The sequence below is a fragment of the Urocampus carinirostris genome, chromosome 6, assembly GCF_059441175.1.
Source record: "Urocampus carinirostris isolate Australia breed hairy pipefish chromosome 6, RoL_Ucar_1.0, whole genome shotgun sequence".
Taxonomy (NCBI): domain Eukaryota; kingdom Metazoa; phylum Chordata; class Actinopteri; order Syngnathiformes; family Syngnathidae; genus Urocampus; species Urocampus carinirostris.
Window position 1 is genome coordinate 9530121 of NC_142354.1, and position 18406 is coordinate 9548526.

General features: G+C 39.3%; 1 protein-coding gene across 5 annotated transcripts in view; it reads left to right on the plus strand.

The window, feature by feature from the left end:
• tfeb (transcription factor EB) overlaps positions 1 to 12824 on the plus strand; it is a 63679-nt gene extending 50855 nt beyond the window's left edge. For 4 of the 5 annotated variants that reach the window (XM_088337783.1, XM_088337782.1, XM_088337784.1 and 1 more), the window contains exons 8-12: positions 1794 to 1911; positions 3039 to 3095; positions 6392 to 6467; positions 6673 to 6820; positions 9095 to 12824. In XM_088337783.1, the coding sequence (XP_088193909.1) occupies positions 1794 to 1911; positions 3039 to 3095; positions 6392 to 6467; positions 6673 to 6820; positions 9095 to 9652 (957 nt within the window). In that variant the 3' untranslated portion in view covers positions 9653 to 12824. The remainder of the gene's footprint in view (positions 1 to 1793; positions 1912 to 3038; positions 3096 to 6391; positions 6468 to 6672; positions 6821 to 9094) is intronic. The other variant, XM_088337786.1, reaches the window with a different exon arrangement.
• The last annotated feature ends 5582 nt before the right edge of the window (positions 12825 to 18406 follow it).

An 18406-nucleotide genomic window follows, 5' to 3' on the forward strand; every position in this document is an offset into this window, starting at 1 on the left:
TTTCTATCTCTATCTTATGCTTTTCCTAATCAGTAAACCATGATAAGACATTAAAAAAGGTTTATTAAAGAGTGGTACTTACTTTTCTTCTCCTTTAAGGTTTTCCTTCCAAAAATATTGTTACAGATCAGAGAGTCATGTGACTAAAATGATAGCCAGCAGATGTTTTCTATAGACCTCTAGAGTAACGGGTTGGACAGTTCACACGAGATATTATATACATGGTCTGCATCTATATAACACTTTTCAAGTCAATGAAGACCTCCCAAAACGCTTTACAATGTGCTTCACACTTACCCATTCACACCCATCGCAGCATCAGCCAGGCAAGGCAACTTAGGCATTCAGTGCCCAAGGACACTTTGACATATGACACGGACGGGCCGGGAATCGAACCTGCAACCTCTTGATCCCAGGACAAGCACTTTTAAACATGAAAAATGCACTAATAACTGGAATAGACATTAGGTAAGCATTATTATCATGAGGGCAATACAGAAAAGATGAAAAACCATGAGATTTTTCTTATATTTGTATCTATCTATCTATCTATCTATCTACCCTGGTCATAACCCTCGAGAGGGGTGACCGACAGCAAGACAGATACATACAAAAAACAAAGAAAATAAAAAGGGAAAAAGTAGCTAAAAAAAATCACACACAAACATTTTTGGACCATGGCCAACCCAAATGCCCAAACACCCAAACAAGTTGGGCACCTCGGCATCTAAGTCGGTCATGCTTTCTCTTCCTCCAGATGAAACGCGAAACAAGAAAGCGGCCATGTCACTTGGGTCAGGGTGACACAACACACTCTTCTGTCCGACAGCGTTCACTGGTTTACCCCTGCTGCATCATACAAGTGCCCTGCCCATCCTTTAGAACGCGTCCAAACATCCTACTATCCTTTCACAACACCTCTCCACTCATTCCTATCACCAACAAGAGCTCTAGCTTCCACTATATTTAGACCTCTTTCCTGCAGTGCACTCATAACACCATCCACGTCAATCGCAGCCCTCCTCTTGGTCTCCTTCTTTACTTCTGCCTTAGAAAGGGGGGCGGGAGACCGAAAGGTCCCGGAAACCCTAGTTCTCGGGTCACTAAATGTGAGAGGATGTTGAAGTAAAGCGACTGAGTGGAAGAAAGAGATCGGAAGGATTATGACTAGAAGAAAGGTTGATGTGTTAGCCCTTATTTTTGTAACGCAAGTAAATCAAACATGACTGGGGACATGACATTTTAGTGTACTTGTTCTACAATCAGCATATTTAAGAAAAAACAATAAATTAACCTGCATTTATACCAATGTGTCCTATGGTAAAGGGCAGTTAAGCATCCAAGAAAATATTTTGAAAATAAGTAATAAGCCCAAATATAGCACTTTATGTCACTGGGACTCCAACGGCATCGAATAACAAGAATGAACCTGTTATGAATATTCAAATTCTTATGTTCATACCAAATTAGCAGTGTAAATGCATTAATGGGTTGCTACTTTGTTGTTTGCCGTTTTTTAAAAGGATAGCATTGTCAATAAAGTAATTTCAATCTAAAATAGTGCTCATGCTTCAAGTGTTTTTTTTTTTTTTTCAAAATATGATTTTATTCATCCGGAAATTTTCTGTATTGGGAGCTCTGCATTTGTTAACAGGCATAATTTCAGCCACCTATAAATGTTTCTGCATTGATGAGAACCTAGGAACAATAGTCCACATGACAGTCCAGATTTTCTGTACTTGTTAATTCATTTTTGGTGGGCTGATTGCATTTTTTTTGTTTTTCCACTGCAGCTCCCTTTGTCCAGCAGCCACCTGGACGTGTACACGGGTCCAGGTATGAAGGGGCCCGCCATCGCGATGACCAGCAACTCCTGTCCTGCCAACCTCAACATCAAACGAGAAATCTCAGGTGCGCACGATTTTCATGGTTCCTACGGTGCTTGAAATCCTTGAATGCTTGAATTTTAATGTCATGTTTTCAAGGATTGGAAAGTGCTTGATTTATGGGTGAAATGTTTGTAAATGCTTGATGTTGTTGCCATGGTTCAAAACATGTTTGCTTAAAAATGAGGTGGACACTGCTCTCTGGTGGGTTTACTTTGACAAGTCAAGTCAGGCCATGTTTATTTGTATAGCCCGTAATCATAAGGAGTCTCAAAGGGCTGTACAGACCAGATTATAATGACACCATACCCTGATCCAAAACCTACATGAGGGCAAGAAAAAACTCAAAAAACTCAACATGAGGAAAATGAAGGGACCGCACATGAAGTCATCCCCTTCCAGGATGATCAGGCTGCAATAGATGTTGCAATAACAAACATATAAGGCAACATAAAGCACTAACAAAATATAAACCTATTTTTCTGTGCAACACCCATTTTAAAATACAACTGACCAGACAGGTATTTTTTATAGTCTCCGCCCTGGTTTATTCCTGGACGCTGGCTATTTCAGCTGAAAATGAAAATCTCCATTCTGATCCCTGAATACAGGGCACACCGTGGTGGCAGGATGCCAGTCAAACATGGCCGACTTAAGTGGGGATTCCATGGTGTAAAAGAAATACACATTTCTTAACCTGTGATTTTTCTAAACCAATTACCATTGGTATAATAGTTCATGTATTTTTGCCTAGTATTTAAATCAATGTTTTTAGTTTTTTTTCACTGCATGAAAGTTTTGTACCACTGGTAGGCACTAAATCTTACACTCTGTCCCTTTGATAAAGGCGCACACACGATTGAAAATTGCATATGTAATTTGCAGATATGTATGTGGATTTTCACACTAGATGATTCGCTCCAGATTTCTTCTTTTAATGGTACTGGAGAATCTGAAAAAACTGCTTTAAAAGTCCTAAATAAGTGCTTGAATTTGGCCATGAATAAGGTGTATGAAGCCTGGATTTTGCATGCTTTTCTAAGCTCCTTTTTGGAGGAATGTTGCTGTAAATATAATTGCTATGTTTTTTTAGTATTTCATAGTAGAGATCCAGTTTTTCTTTGTCGTTGATGACTTTTTGTTTTTGCAAAGACACAGAAGCCCGTGCCCTGGCCAAGGAAAGACAGAAGAAAGACAACCACAACCTCAGTAAGTCCTCAGGGTTCATACTGATGCTTAAAATTGTTGAAAATGCTTAAATTTAAATGTTGTATTTTGGAGGCTCGGGAAGGGCTTGAATTTTGGGTGACGTGCTTGTAAATGCTCAAAAATTTTCCCATGTTTCTCTATAGACCATGCACTAAGTATAACAGGTTTGTTTCAAAATATCACCGCCACTGCTCTCTGGTGGCTTTGCTTTCCCATTGTATTTTCTTAAGCATTCTTTGGTGTTTAGCATTCAAGTAAGTCTAAACCAGATTGCCATTGATATGAATTGGACACCGCAAACCTGGATATTTTCTAATGATGTCCTCGGTCCAGTTATTTTATTGGCTGGCAGCCACAGGTTCCTACGGTGCTGTTAAAAAAAGCCTTTTTTCCTTTCGGAATTGCCCTACGGTGCTTTTGAAAAAGCCTTTTTTCCTTTCGGAATTGCAAAAAAAACAACCTAATGTGTTCCTTAAAATTGCAATTTATGCACCCGGACACATAACAGTAATTGTGACACTAAAAACGCAACTCACTATACAAATTTTCTCTGGTTCTATTCAAACACGAAGTGCCCCTCCCGTTGTTTTGGGTCAACAATGCGCACCAATCCTGAGGTGATCCAGTGATAATGTAGGCTGGAAAAGGGTCTCTTTGGGGAGAGGTTTGGCCCAAAAATATTTAGATAGATAGCTAGCTAGATAGATACTTTATTCATCCCCGTAGGGAAATTCACACTTCCAGCAGTATCCTTGTGTTAAAAAATAAAATAAAAGATATAGCATACAAAATTACCCAATATAACGTGTTGATATAGAGTATTTTAACAGTGCTACAGAAAATACACACTGTAATAAAAATAGGGTAATATGCAAATGTGGGTTTGGGGTTTTAATGTGGGCTTTTACTCCCCCGGGTGGAGTTAAAAAGCCTCATGGCATGAGGGAGAAATGATCTCCTCAGTCTGTCTGTGGAACAAGACTGTGACAGCAGTCTGTCGCTGAAGCTGCTCTTCTGTTTGGAGATGATGCTGTGTAGAGGATGTGAGGAGGATTGTCCATGACTGACACGCATATTGTCCAGATCCACAAATGTATCCACAATTTACTCAATATCTGAAAAAAACTTTGTCTTGATCATTGCGCACGCAAGATTAAAAATGGCATTTGTAAATCACACATATATTTGTGGCTCTGCAAAATACATGATTCGCACGGGATTTTTTTAATTTAATGGTCCTGGAGAAATCGGAACAGTGGCTTTGAAAGTCCTTGAGAATGCTTGAATCTGCCATCAAATGAGTTTACAACCCTGTTTACTGCATTTGTGTAATTTCTTTTGCATTACATAAGAGAAACTCCTCTGCACGTACTGCACAAACACGCACTATAAAATAATCCTTCATGGGTTTTTATATACTGTTTTGCTGATCAAGCAGAGTGGGCGCATGAAGAACTTGTAAATTTGATTGCCAGTTTGGCATCGAAGTTTATTGTAATTGCTTATGACTGCGTGAGTTTGAGCGACTTTACCAATATAGAATTATTTTACTCGAGAGCCTTTCGTTTAAGGCCGCAGTTTGTATGATATAGTGACCCCTAATTGAATAATATACTTCATAAATTGAAATAAACACCAATGATTCAAATAATAAGCAAAAATAGCTGTACTATCGCTGTAATGTTAATTTAAATAAATTGGAATATTACATGAATTGAAGAAGCGGACATGTTTTGTTGGCTGTGTCAAGAGCAGAACAGAGACAGGACCCACTTGCGTACGTTTCTCTCAGTTTTATTGGGAGGAAGGGAAAGGATTGCTGGTCGCGGGGAGCAGGTTGCCCTGAACGCGGAAGTGGTACTTCCGTGGCGAGCGATGGCGGTGTCGGGGTGGACAAAACAGGTCAGTAGCCGAGACAGGAGAGCAAAAAACTTGGTCGAGATCAGAAAATGGGTCGAAGCCGGGAAACAAACGTGGGTGAGTCAGGGTCGAAAAGCTTGCCTAGTGTAAACTAAGGTTCGCAGACGGACTGACAACAGGTGACAGAAAGACGGGGGTTTGAATAGTGACCGGGAGCCAATCAGAGTCCGAGGCAGTTGGCGCCAAAGGAGCAGGCACAGGTGCCTCGCATCAGTAATCATGATAGGCTGCCCCTGATTTGTCCATCAGTGTTTCACGCCTTCCTCAGTTCGTCATGAAAGTTAGCGTTGATGAGTCCCATAATTCCGGCATCTGGTGAAATGAAATGAAATGATCTGCATTTATATAGCGCTTTTCAAGTCAATGACTTCCCAAAGCGCTTTACAATGTGCTCCACATTTCCCAATAGAGGCCTTGTATTGCAGCCATGTAAGACGCTAACCTGCTTATTGGGGGTATTAGGGGTTCAGTGTCTTACCCAAGGACACTTAGACATGTAACACGGACGAGCCGGGATTCGAACTAGGATCCCTTGATCCCAAGATGAGCGCTCTACCTCCTGAGCTACTGCCGCCCCCCGTGCTTTTTTCCTCACAGTTTCCTTCTTTAGCCACACATGTTAGCCACTCGGCTGCACCTTATGGTCTGCTGCTAGCTGCTATTGTAGTTGTTGGCTCTTCCGTGTGAATAAAACTTGCTTCCTCCTTTGTAGAGACTGATAGCTGCTAACTTTAGTCACTTACACAAGCTCTGATCAACTTTAGCTGCACTTTTCAGGTGTGTCAAGCTTGCTTGGTTTTTTACTTTTGTTTGTGGGAATTAATACCAGTTTTCATGTCCGGTTACTGGCTGAAGTTTTTCATTGTTCTTGCAAGAAATTATGTAAGTAGGCTACTAGAGTGGGCAGCACGGCGGCGCAACGGTTGGCGCGTGTGCGGCACAGTTCTGAGATAATGAGATCGAACCTGCTGTGTGGAGTTTGCATGTTCTCCCCGTGCTTGCGTGGGTTTCCTCCGGGCACTCCGGTTTCCTCTCACATTCCGAAAACATGCATGTTAGGTTAATTGGCCGGTCCAAATTGTCCCTAGGTTGGAATAAACGAGAGACTGGCTGGCAACCAATTGAGGGTGTCCCCTGCCCACTGCCCAAAGACAGCTGGGATGGGCTCCAGCAACCCAGTGGCCCTACTGAAGATAAGCGGTGCAGATAATGGATGGATGGATGGCTCCCAGAGTTTGCCGAGTGGTATTCTTCGGGTTCCAGTTGGGCCTCTTCCAAGCTTTCTGTTCCATACTAATTTACAACATAATCTAGTGGAGAATTATGACACACTGTCATTTTAATTGTTTTTTTGTCTTTTGTTGATCAATTTACAGTTGAAAGAAGGCGGAGGTTCAACATCAACGATCGTATTAAAGAGCTTGGCACAATGATTCCCAAAACAAATGATCTGTAAGTATCTTTTTCGGTATGATTTTTTTATTTCATTTGAAAAATCTCAATAGACGAGCAATCAAATGTTTGTCAAAAGGCTGTTTCTCTAGAAGGGAATCAGATAATTTTCCTAGGTTAATCGCATGGAATTACCTCAATTAAAGGCGATCACGGTTAATTGAAGTGATTAAAATGTGGTTTTAATGCTTTAATTTGCTGTCAGGGATGTTCGCTGGAATAAGGGCACCATCCTCAGAGCATCAGTGGACTACATCAAGCGTATGCAGAAGGACGTTCAGAGGACCAGAGAGGTGGAGACCAACTTTCGGAGGATGGAGATGGCCAATAAGCAGTTGATGCTCCGGATTCAGGTCAGTTATTGCATTTATACAATACAGATTTTTTTTCTCATTTTTCTCCGTCCATTTGACCATTTGGAAAAAATGTGCTTGTTTGCTCCATTGCTGTGTATCATTGGTTTACAAGATGTGCTCACAGGTGGTTTACCATAATTATAGACTTACCTTGTACATGGATGGATTTAACTGCGTAATCCACTATGTGTAGATGGATGGACCTGTGGCAATATTATTGTGGAGGCAGAAAATAAAAGCGAATCAAACGATACACATAAGAATTTTTTTGCAAGTGTGAGTTTTCATGAAATGTTTGTGCTTTGAGGATCAAAAATATCCCGGACGAGGGAAATTATCATGATTATCAGTTAATAGATCCTAATGAATATGTGTTGTTTTTTTTGTTTTGTTTTTTGCACCAGTTGTGGGTTTTTGCATTAAAATCGGATTTCAAAGAGTTATCCATTACATTTTCGTTTTTTATTGCAGTTTGAATTTGGATATTGAAATTTAATAATCCAAAACAGAGACTGATTATCAATCAGTCTATAGATATTAATCAGATCTATATATGTTTCTTTGCATTAATTATGCATGTCCACTTTGCGTTTTCCTTGCCCTCATGTAGGTTTTAGATCAGGGGATGGTGTCATAATAGTCTGTGGTTTGCAATTATCTGTGCAGCCCTTTGAGACTCCTTGTGATTAAGGGCCAAACAGATAAACTTGACTTGACTTGAGGTTTTTGAGTTTTTCCTTGTCCTCATGTAGGTTTTAGATCAGGAGATGGTGTCATAATAGTCTGTAGTTTGTAATAGTCTTGGTTCTATGCAGCCATTTGAAACTCCCTGTGATTAAGGGCCAAACAAATAAACTTGACTTGACTTAAAACACGTATGTATTTTTTTTATATACAGTATGTACCGGAAGCAGTGATTGTTTGAAATTGTAATTCTCCAGGTTGGGTGTCATTTACGGCTATAGAGGTCAATTATTCATTCTATTTGGCTGCCATGGACCTATGTAGACTGAGCCATAAAATGTATTTTTTTAACAATTATTGTAACTTTTATACAATTTGCAAACGGCAAGTAAAGCAACACAATTCATGAACTAAAGTTTCAAAAAATGTTTAATGTTATTTAATCCTGAAAACATGTTTGCAGTATTCACATTTATTGAGTCATTTTGTTCGCTTTCAATTTGATTTTCTGTGATCAGCAGCTAAGAAGTTGGTGTTAGCATGCAAAGTTTAGCTTGTCCGTGCCATAGACTGCTGTAGACGTCAAATATTAATTATAGCTTGGGTGCCACAGTCGTCTGTAGCTTGGCTGCCTATTAAAGTTGAAGTTTAATTTATTACAATTTGTTAAAGGAGTTCTGTCAAATGTGGAAATATCAATGTACTTGTACACCGCGTGGAGCTAAACAGATGTGCTAGTTGTTACCTGAAGTCACTGGAGCTGCTAACCGTTGAATGTGATCTAAAGTGATAGTCTTACGACGGTTAAAGAAGCCATCCTATTTATATCATTTAAAGTCAGTTTAAATACGCCAAGTACAATAGACACGCACACGAGACAAATCAACAACAGCAATAAGCCAGCTTCTGTGTTAGGTGGTTAGGTTAGATGAAAAGCATCGTGGAAAGGGGGAGTTCACATGGCTTTGTAGCAGACGACGCAACGCAAACATTGCATGAATGAAGATGAGTCAATACAGGTACATACTGATGGCAGATGGAAAACAGCGATGTCATATACATGCGATGAATGTTATAAGTAGATTTATAATCAACTTAATTTTAAAGTGTTGTTCTGTTATATATTCTGATGATCAATCCTTAATACAATGTTTTTTTTTACGATGAATCGTTTTATTGTGTTTCAAGTTTAGAAAAATGGGCCAGGCAACTTTGTGGCTGGGCAGGTAACTTTTCAGAATTGTCTGCCCTGGTGGCCGCTAACTTTTTGTCACGAGTTTCAGACACCGATATTAGGCTGAAATGAACTGTCAAATTATCAACAGATAAAACAGGAGAGGACTGCTAGGCAGTAGGGCATTACGTGCGGGAGGACATTTTTATTTTTATTTTAAAGTCCCTTTCAGGATTACAAGTATGTTTTTGGGGTTGAGTTTTATCAAATAAACGATACCTCAAAATGTGACTTATACTCCAGTCAGACTTACATATGTTTTTCCTAAATATGCATCCCTTGGCTGGTGCGATTTATATTCTGAAAAATAGGGTAATTAATACATTCAACTTTTATTTTGCAAATGACGACAGGAGTTGGAGATGCAAGCTCACCTTCACGGCCTCCCCAGCAACTCCCCATCCAGCCTCAACCCTGCGGACGTCATCCCCTCCTACGTCAAACAAGAGACCAGCCCGGAGGAAAACCTTCCCCACCTTCAACCCCCAGCCCCTCACCATCACCACCACCAGCACCATCACCAGGCTCCGCCCCCTGCCCCGCCCCAGCTGCATCACTTCCTGCCTCCGAGCCACCTCCAGCCATCAAACCAAGCCATGCAACTCAACGTTCTCCCTCAGCAGCTGCATGCCCCGCCCCCGCAACCCCCCCTCCAGTACCCGGCGGTCGGCAGCTCCCAGCCCTTCGATTTCGCCCAATCGCTGGACTTGTGCGAGGGCATGTCGGGTTTGGATGAGCTGGCGGGACTGGAGATGCAGGCCCCTCAAAGCGACATGGCTTTCCTCATGATGGACGAGCCCCTGTCGCCCCTGGGAGGGGGGGACCCCCTGCTGTCCACCATGTCCCCTGAGGCTTCCGTCGACTCCAGCCGCAGGTCCAGTTTCAGCATCGACGACGGGGACATCCTCTAGAGAAAAAGAAAAATCGCTCCCAGTGTGAAAAAGAAAACCGCGCCGCCGAGTAGTTTGAAATGCCGAGGTCATGTCCATTCTTTTTTTGGGGGGGATTTACCAAATGAAAACCTCGTACGTTGTCACATTTGTTGCATCACTAGAAATTATGGTTGTGAATCAAAAACCGGAGCAGCAAATTGACACAAAAGTCATAGTTTCTGTACTCGCACACTTGGTCACCATGAGCACTAAGAAGTCGGTGTTAGCATGTTGTTAGCATGCTAAGTTTAGCGTCTCCTTGACTCATTCACTGACATAGACGGCCTATAACATCAAATATGCAACCTAGGTAGGCTGCTATAGATTGCTATAGACGTCAAATATGCAATTTAGCTAGGCTACCATAGACAACTATAGATGTCAGAGATCTATTCTGCCATGGACAGCTGAAGACATCAAATATGTATTCTAGCTAGGCTGCTATTGATGGCTATAGACTTGAAAGATGCATTCGAGCTAGGCTACCTTTGAAAGCTATAGACATTAAAGATCCATTCTCGCTAGACTACCTTAGATGGTTACAGATATCAAATATTATTTGTAGCTTGGGTGCAACGGACGGCTGTAGACATCAAATATTGTTTCTAGGTAGGCTGCCAATGATGGTTATAGACGTCAAATATGCAATGTAACTAGGCTGCCATAGACTGCTATAGACGTCAGAGATACACTCTAGCTAGGCTGCCATGGACGGCTGAAGACATTAGATATGCATACAAGCTAGGCTGCCAATGAAAGCTAAAGACATCAAAGATGCAATTTTATCGCTAGGCTGCTATGGACATCAAATTGTATTTTCTAGCTGAGCTGCCATTGATGGCAATACAGGTCAAATAAGGTGTCGCAGTGAATGAGTCAAAGTGGCCTTCACGAGTGTGAGATTTTTCTCTTCTACTCACATGCACCAGTGCACATTTCAACACTTCTGTTTTTTTTTTAATCCATGTCACCCAAACTCAGGTACTGTGACAGAATTCGCAAACAGGGTCAATTGAATGAAGTGCGCACGGGAGTTTGAACCAGGCACATCACTTTAGGTTGAGTTAATCTAAAACATGTTTTTTTTATCTAGTTTCGATCACAATAGCTTCACACACAAACACAGATGATATGCAACAAATGCCACGGGAGGAATTTGCAATTTTGGCCATAAAAGATTCGTGGCACGGCAAATCTGGTGATAATATATAAGATGGATGGGCATTTGACTCCATGACTACCTTTTGCAATTTGTAACAGCTAAAATAATGCTCAAATAATTGTGTTTGGGACGAGAGAGTAACACTTTTGTTTTGGAGAAGTTCCTTCCAAAATGATTCACTATTTTATATTGTTGTTGCAAGAAGTTATTTTTTAACTCCGAGTTAAAGCAGCTTCAAAATGAAACCCTGAGTAAAACCCTACATTGTTTTTGCATCACTACTGTAGAGTTAAAGCAGCTTAACTCCGTTAATGCTTTAACTTTTACCATAGAGTTAAAGCAGCTTAACTCGGTTAACTCCAAGTTGAAGATTCTTAAAACTTTCCATCCCCGAATGTAAAACATATTAAAACTCATCCAGCATAAGTTTAAACTGTTACCCCTTAACGAAGTGATACAAGCCACTTGAAATATTAAAACCAAAGTTAAAATTTGATGGGTTCACACCCTCAACTCAGGGTTAAAGCATCTTAACTCCTTCTGGATTAAGGCATCAAGAGTTAAATCTTGTTTCTAAGTTGAATCATCTTAAAATTTTTGGGGAGTTAAGGCTGAAACATTTTTGCTTTTTATAAGAGATAATGCGACTTTAAAATGAGAACCCCGAGTTAGAGCTTTAAACTTGGTTGAAGCAGTTTCACTTTTGAAGCTTTAAGTTGAAGCATCTTAAAACATTTTCAAAATCGGAGTGATGTTAAAGCTTTAACCTACTCTACTCTAGCTAGGCTGCCACGGACGGCTGAAGACATTATTGGATATGCATAATAGCTAGGCTGCCATTGATGGTTATAGACATCAAATATGCAATGTAACTAGACTGTCATAGACTAAATGTCATAGCTCTATTCCAGCTAGGCTGCCACGGACGGCTGAAGACATTAGATATGCATTATAGCTAGGCTGCCATAGACGCTTGAAGACTTTAGATATGCATTATAGCTAGGATGCCATTGATGGCTATAGACGTCAAATATGCAATGTAACTAGGCTGCCATAGACTACAATAGACATCAGAGATCTACTCTAGCTAGGCTGTCATGGACGGCTGAAGACTTTATTAGATATGCATTAACCTTTTACAGCTTTAACTCGGAGTCCAAGGAGCTTAACTTAGTCTTATTGAAAGCTTTCACTTTTTATACGTGAAGTTAAGCATATAAACTAATCCGTAATTACGCTTGGGTTTTTATGCTTCAACTCAGAGTTACTTTTAAAACAATCCGGTTTAAAGCTTTAACTTTTGACAGCATAGCACCAAAAACTTTGAAATCCTTAACAATTGGTTGCTAATCAATATGACTTATTGCATGCGTGATAATGCCCATCCTTCATTTTAGGTTCGTTTTCTTTATTGGAGTTTTTTGGTTTATTGTATTTCCCAAAACACCGGAGACTATTATCATCTTTGACTGTTGTACGTCAATTGAAGCGTTTTCTTTGGTTTCTCTTTATGCCAACCGAGAAATCATCATCACCCCTCTTTAGATCCTCTTAAAATAGAGCAAAGCGCTATTTGGGGATTTTGAAATGACACAGATTTGTAGATCTTGATACCTTAACCCCCCCCTTATTTTTATACACATACTCATTGGGGTTTTCGATTTTTTTTTTTTCCCATGGCGAGATAAAAAGTGATTATTTTGATATGATGAAATGAAAACTCGTCACATTGTGAATGTAAAGATTCCCTCAGTTTTGCTGTGCATTTCACCTTGAAGTCACGATGGTTTCCATGGAAACTGTAAGACTGACTTCTCTGCAACTGTACGCTGCCTTTTTTATTTTTTATTTTATTTTTTTTGCCTAATCCCAACCACAGTTAACATTGTCCGTACATGCACACTCCTCTGCCACGAGAGGGACCCTCTGTGGGGCGACATCAATAGAGGAAATGTCCTTATTTGAAATAAATGATAGTGTTTTACAGGATACGCCGCATTTTGTTTGTTTTGATCTATAATGTCTTTAAATTGTTTTTTTTCTCTTGTGAAAAAGGAAAACAGACATACCTTGAATGTGAAAGGAATTTAAAAGGACATTTTGTTATGTTTAGTGCCTCCTAGTGATACAAAAAAAACTTAATTTGAACACTAGGGAAAAATTCATGAACTAGCATACTTAGGATTTAAAAAATAAAGAAAAAACATAAGTCGAAAAATTTGTTCGTCTTTTACATAGTGGAATCCGACCTAGTGTCGTCTTGCTGCTGGCTCTGCCACTGGTTTTTGTTCAAATTGGGGCTTTAGCTTCATCGCGACCTCTAAAAAATGAAAATAATGTAATATTATTTAATCTCCAAAGAGTTTTGATATCAATTTAATGGATAATGTTGTTGGCCTGGAGAGGGATGGGTGCCACCAGGCTGTATTTGCCCAAACACACCACAGGGAATGGTGCCCCTGCGATTAAGGGAAACCTATCTATTTCTATCTATATCCATCTATCTCTCTCTCTCGCTCACTCTATCTATCTAGCTCTCTATCTCTCTAGCTCTATCTCAATCTCTACTTAGACATCTATCTAGACGTCAATTTCGTTTGGTTTATATTTCTTGGATTTTACTTTTTAGTTTTTTTTCCAGTTTTTCTGAACCACAATATTGGGAAAAACGGCTTAATTTTTAATCAAATCTATTTAATTCAAGTTTAACAAAATAAGAGCAAATAAATTGTACTGTAACACCATGCTTAACCTATAGATGGTAGCATTGTGACACAGGTTACCCAGATTTATCCATACAGTTTTTAAGAAGAAAGCCTAAAAGTTGGCTCGCCTGAAATAGTGCAAATTACCTTTTGTTTGGATTATATTTCTTGTATTTTTTTAGTATTTTTGATCCATAGTATAAGAAAAAACTGACACTTTTTAATCACATCCATTTAATTCAAGTTTAACAAAATAAGAACAAATACATTGTATTGTAACACCAAGCACAACCTACGGATGGTAACAATGTGACACAGGTTACCCAGAATTATCAATAAAGTTTTGAGAAGACAGGCTAACTGTTAGCTAGCTTGTAAGATTGCAGAGTACCTTTTATACCTTTTTCTGATTCATAATATAAATAAAACACCTGAGGCTTTTTATCTCACCCAAGTTTAACAAAATAAGAGCCAATCAATTGTGTTGTAATACCATATACAACCTAAAGATGGTAGCATTGCACAAAAGATGAGCCAGACTACTGTGTCCAAAAATTACGAAAACTACATAGTCAAGCTAACTGCTAACGGGCATGTAAAGTAACTTTTTATTATTTTCTAATTCCTTTGGAAATGTTATTTTTGAGTATTCACGAGCCCCAATAAAAGTTAAGTAACTTTCTACCTGTGTGCCGCAGAAAAAGACTTCCTTTTAGCTTTACAAATAAAGGCATGCCTATGTCCATTATCTTTGCATTCTTGCAGTGATCAGCCCGGTAACTTTAACATTCATCCGTGTCAGTAGGTGGCAGCGGATTTATATTTGTGTTGGCCCGGAGAGGGCTGGGCGTCACAAAGCTGTACTTTTCCCAAGAAACACCACAGGAAACGGTGCCCCTTACGACCAACTGGTAACAACAACAACTGGCAAATTACTTTGTTTTTATTTATCTTTATTTTTATATTCTGACGACCCTAGTGGTTAAAGGATTCGACCGACCGTGAATATTAACTAAATGCTCATGATGTAGTACAGAGAAATATATTTAATGACTTGTTTTATAAGTCTGTAAGATTGTGCTGCAAAAAAGGTCATAATAATCTTGCACAAACTATTGCAGATTTTAATAATTCTTATTTCACATACAAAAAATGAAAAAACTAAAAGTTAAAAAAATGTACCACTGGCAGAAACCTATTGCTCATTTTTAAGTATTTTTGAGTTAGTTTTTTTTAAATAAAACTTAATGTAAAAAAAAACCTAAAATACAACCTAGAAAAACAGGTTTAGATATAAGAAAATTGTCATGAACCAGAACAGGATCAAGACCCAAACGCGTGACGTTCTCACACAAGCCTTTTATTTTACGGGAAATGGGGAGTCATGTACGTCAGGCAGCGGTCTGGCGTGGAAAGACAGGCGGCCAGAGACCGACGAGATTGATTCCAATTGCCTGAGCAGATATCGGACAGATGCGGTCGATACCGGACAGGACTGATAATGATAACAGGATATCGAAATAAACCGGACAAACTGGACAGGAACGAAAACTGGAGAGAATGATAAACAGGACAAAAATAGACGGGAACAAAACTGGAAACCGATATTTAACAGGACAAAATAAACGGGAACAATACCGGACAGGAAATACCAACAGGAAAACAGGATCGGGTTAAAACCCACATCTTGCGGGGCAGAGGTTCGTTGACAGACTGACAAAGGAAAAAATGAGAACGCTGAGCTTAAAAAGACGGAAAGGCAATCTGTCAATGAGCTGCAGCTGGCGCTACACAGCGGGGCCAATTGGGCGCCATGGCAACTGTGACAAAAATCCAACATTACAGCAACATTAATAACCTTTATTACCTAATGGACCATGGGGACCACAAATAACAAGAAAAAATTAATATTGTCAATTTAATTCAATTAAAGATTTAACTATATCAACTCACACAGGTTAAACGGGTGTCGGGAATTAGTTTTTAAAAATTTTTGACCGGTTGTAATACTATGCACCACCTGCAGATGGTAGCATTCCGCCGCAGGTCATCCAGACTCTTAAAATGTAGTTACAAAGAAGACAGGCTATCTGTTAACTCGTTTCTAAGGTTGAAAAGTCATCTTTGTCGAATTATCTTTCTTTATAAATTTGTTAACTGAGTATTTATGAGCTACAATATAAGTAAAGTAACTTTGTTTTTGCTTCACATTTGTTGAAGAAACGATTAAGTAAATGCGTCAGAGACAACCCTTCATAGCACCCTTCCCAACAATGTCCAGTTTCCCGTTTTAATCGGCCAAAAAGAAAGAAATTCCGACATGCCCTCACTACAGAAGACCATCGTCGTTTTTGGACCGAACGTTTCTCCTTTTAAGCTGATTTTAACTTCTCATGTTCTTGGCTTCACTCAAAGGCAAGACTCAATTAACCTTCTATCACCTATAAATATGGCAGACTTGTCAAATTCTGAGCCAGCAAGCACTCTGTTCTGTTATAGGTCCTTGTATGTGGTGTTATGTCTTCAAAGGAGCTTGTAAGGTAATTTTGGAATATTTTTGCACTCATTTAGAAACGCAAATGTTCAAGACAGCTTTTGTCTATTCTGCTATACAAATGCCCACAAGGGGACACCAGAGCTCCACATAATTTGAAGCTAAAATAATAAAGAGTATTGCAATAACGAAATATAGAGACGTCATTTTGAGAGTTGCACAATTCGAACCCCAAAATGTATCAGGTTATATAACAGTGCACACCCATTTACAGTTTGGTTTAATGTGAATTTGTTTTATTGTCATTTAAAAAATGTAGTGAACATTGTTTACAACGAGATAAGACGTGGCACTCCAGGATAAACACGTAATATACAGACTTTAAAAAAGGCATCAAAAGAATGTCTGGATACCATACCTGTCAACCTGTACGGTTTTGCCGTACAAAGTACGTTTTTTTATGCATTTTAAGACGAGTACGACGTACAGGGAAATCTGTACGGAAAAACGCAAATTTGTCAATTGCATGCGTCTGCCGCCTGGGGATTTCCCATCATGCATCATTCCGGAAAAAAAAATATGGTGTACGATTATTTTGTACGGGAAAATACCACTGTTTGTACGGGCATGGAGCCGTGGAGGTTGACAGGTATGGGATACATAGGCACAAATATTTAAAGATAATGTGTTATCAACAAGGGCGGCACGGCGGCTGAGTCGTTAGCACATGCGTGGCACAGTTCTGAGGTCATGGTATCGAACCTCCTGTGTGCAGTTTGCATGTTCTCCCCGTGCCTGCGTAGGTTTCCTCCGGGCACTCTGGTTTCCTCCCACATTCCAAAACATGCATGTCAGGGTAATTGTCCGGTACAAATTGTTCCTAGAAGTGATTGAGTGAGTGAGTTGTCTCTGTGCCCTGGGATTGGCTGGCATCGGGTTCAGAATGTCCCCTGCCCACTGCCTGAAGATAGCTGGGATGGGCTCCGGCAGCCCCGCGACCCTTTTGAGGATAAGCGGTGCAGATGATGGATGGATGGATGTCGTCAACAATTTTGGGCATGTTACTTCAAATTGTAATTAGTAAAAGTGACTCACTACTTCTTCCAAAAAGTAACTGAGTTAGTAACCTAATAAGTCTATGGTAAAAGTAACTTATTTCCAGGGAAAGTAACTATTTCTGTTACTTAAAAAGTAAGTTTTATGTCAAAGAATTTGAAATTTTCCAAGCAAATAAACACTGCGCTGACGTCTTTGACCGGAGTTTACCTAAAGAAATGTGAATTCTGACTTTTTTTTAGGGATCGGTTTTTCTGGCTCGGCTCACTTAGTAGAGCCGACTCATTCTGGTGTGTGTTTGTTGGTTTTAATTTTATGTAACATTTTATGTAACATTATGCATGGATTGACTTAAAAACAGGGAAAAATAAAGAAAAATGTGTGCAGGGGCGCGCCTCCGATGGTGTTTTGCTGCCAAGGTCACGCATAGTTTTTGACCGTCAGTTACGGTAAAGACCATGTAATGGCGGAAAAATGAATTAGTTAGATTAGCCCGTTACGCGGTTATATTACGGCGTTATCCCCAACAATAGTTGAAAATTGTGGGCACTCTTAAAAATGAGGATATGCTGCAGTTATGTAACAAATTTAACTAATACTCAGTCTTCTTATTTGGGAATACATGTTTTAAGATGTATATTTATAATTTCTATTAAGAATCCTGCAATATAAAACCCCTAAAATATTAAGCATGAACATTTATCCAGAGCTTTAAACATACCTCTGAGACTATAACAGTGCAGGTGCATTTATACAGAGACTTGCATTTATACAGGTGGATTCCATTTATCATCGTTAGTCATTTAGATCAACATTAAATCATTCAGAGTTCGACACTGAACTTCTGGACAGAGTTACGTACATTTTATTATTCTTTTTCCATGTTTAACAAGAATCCCGCGTTATAAAATGAAAAAATACTGTTCAAAAGCATTTATCCAGTTACTTAAATACACATTTAGTCGCTACCATTTAATGACCTTAGATTGTTTTAAGTAAAGTCCATGATCGTGACGCAGCATTCAAATGTCAGAAACCACTTAAGAGAAAAATCAGACAACAACAAAATGTTAGGTTGAATTGTAAAATATTTACAAGGTAGTGTTTGTAAATTGTAAGTGCATCAGATAAAAGTGACTGTCTCAAAAAATTAGAATATTGTGATAAAACTGTCATACATTCTAGCTATATTACCAACTAGCTTCAATATTTTAAGCCTTTTTTGGTTTGATATCGCTGACTATGGCTTACAGCCTACTAGTATACCTTTTCATGATATTGTAATGTTTTGAGGTGGGATATTTGATTTTTAATCA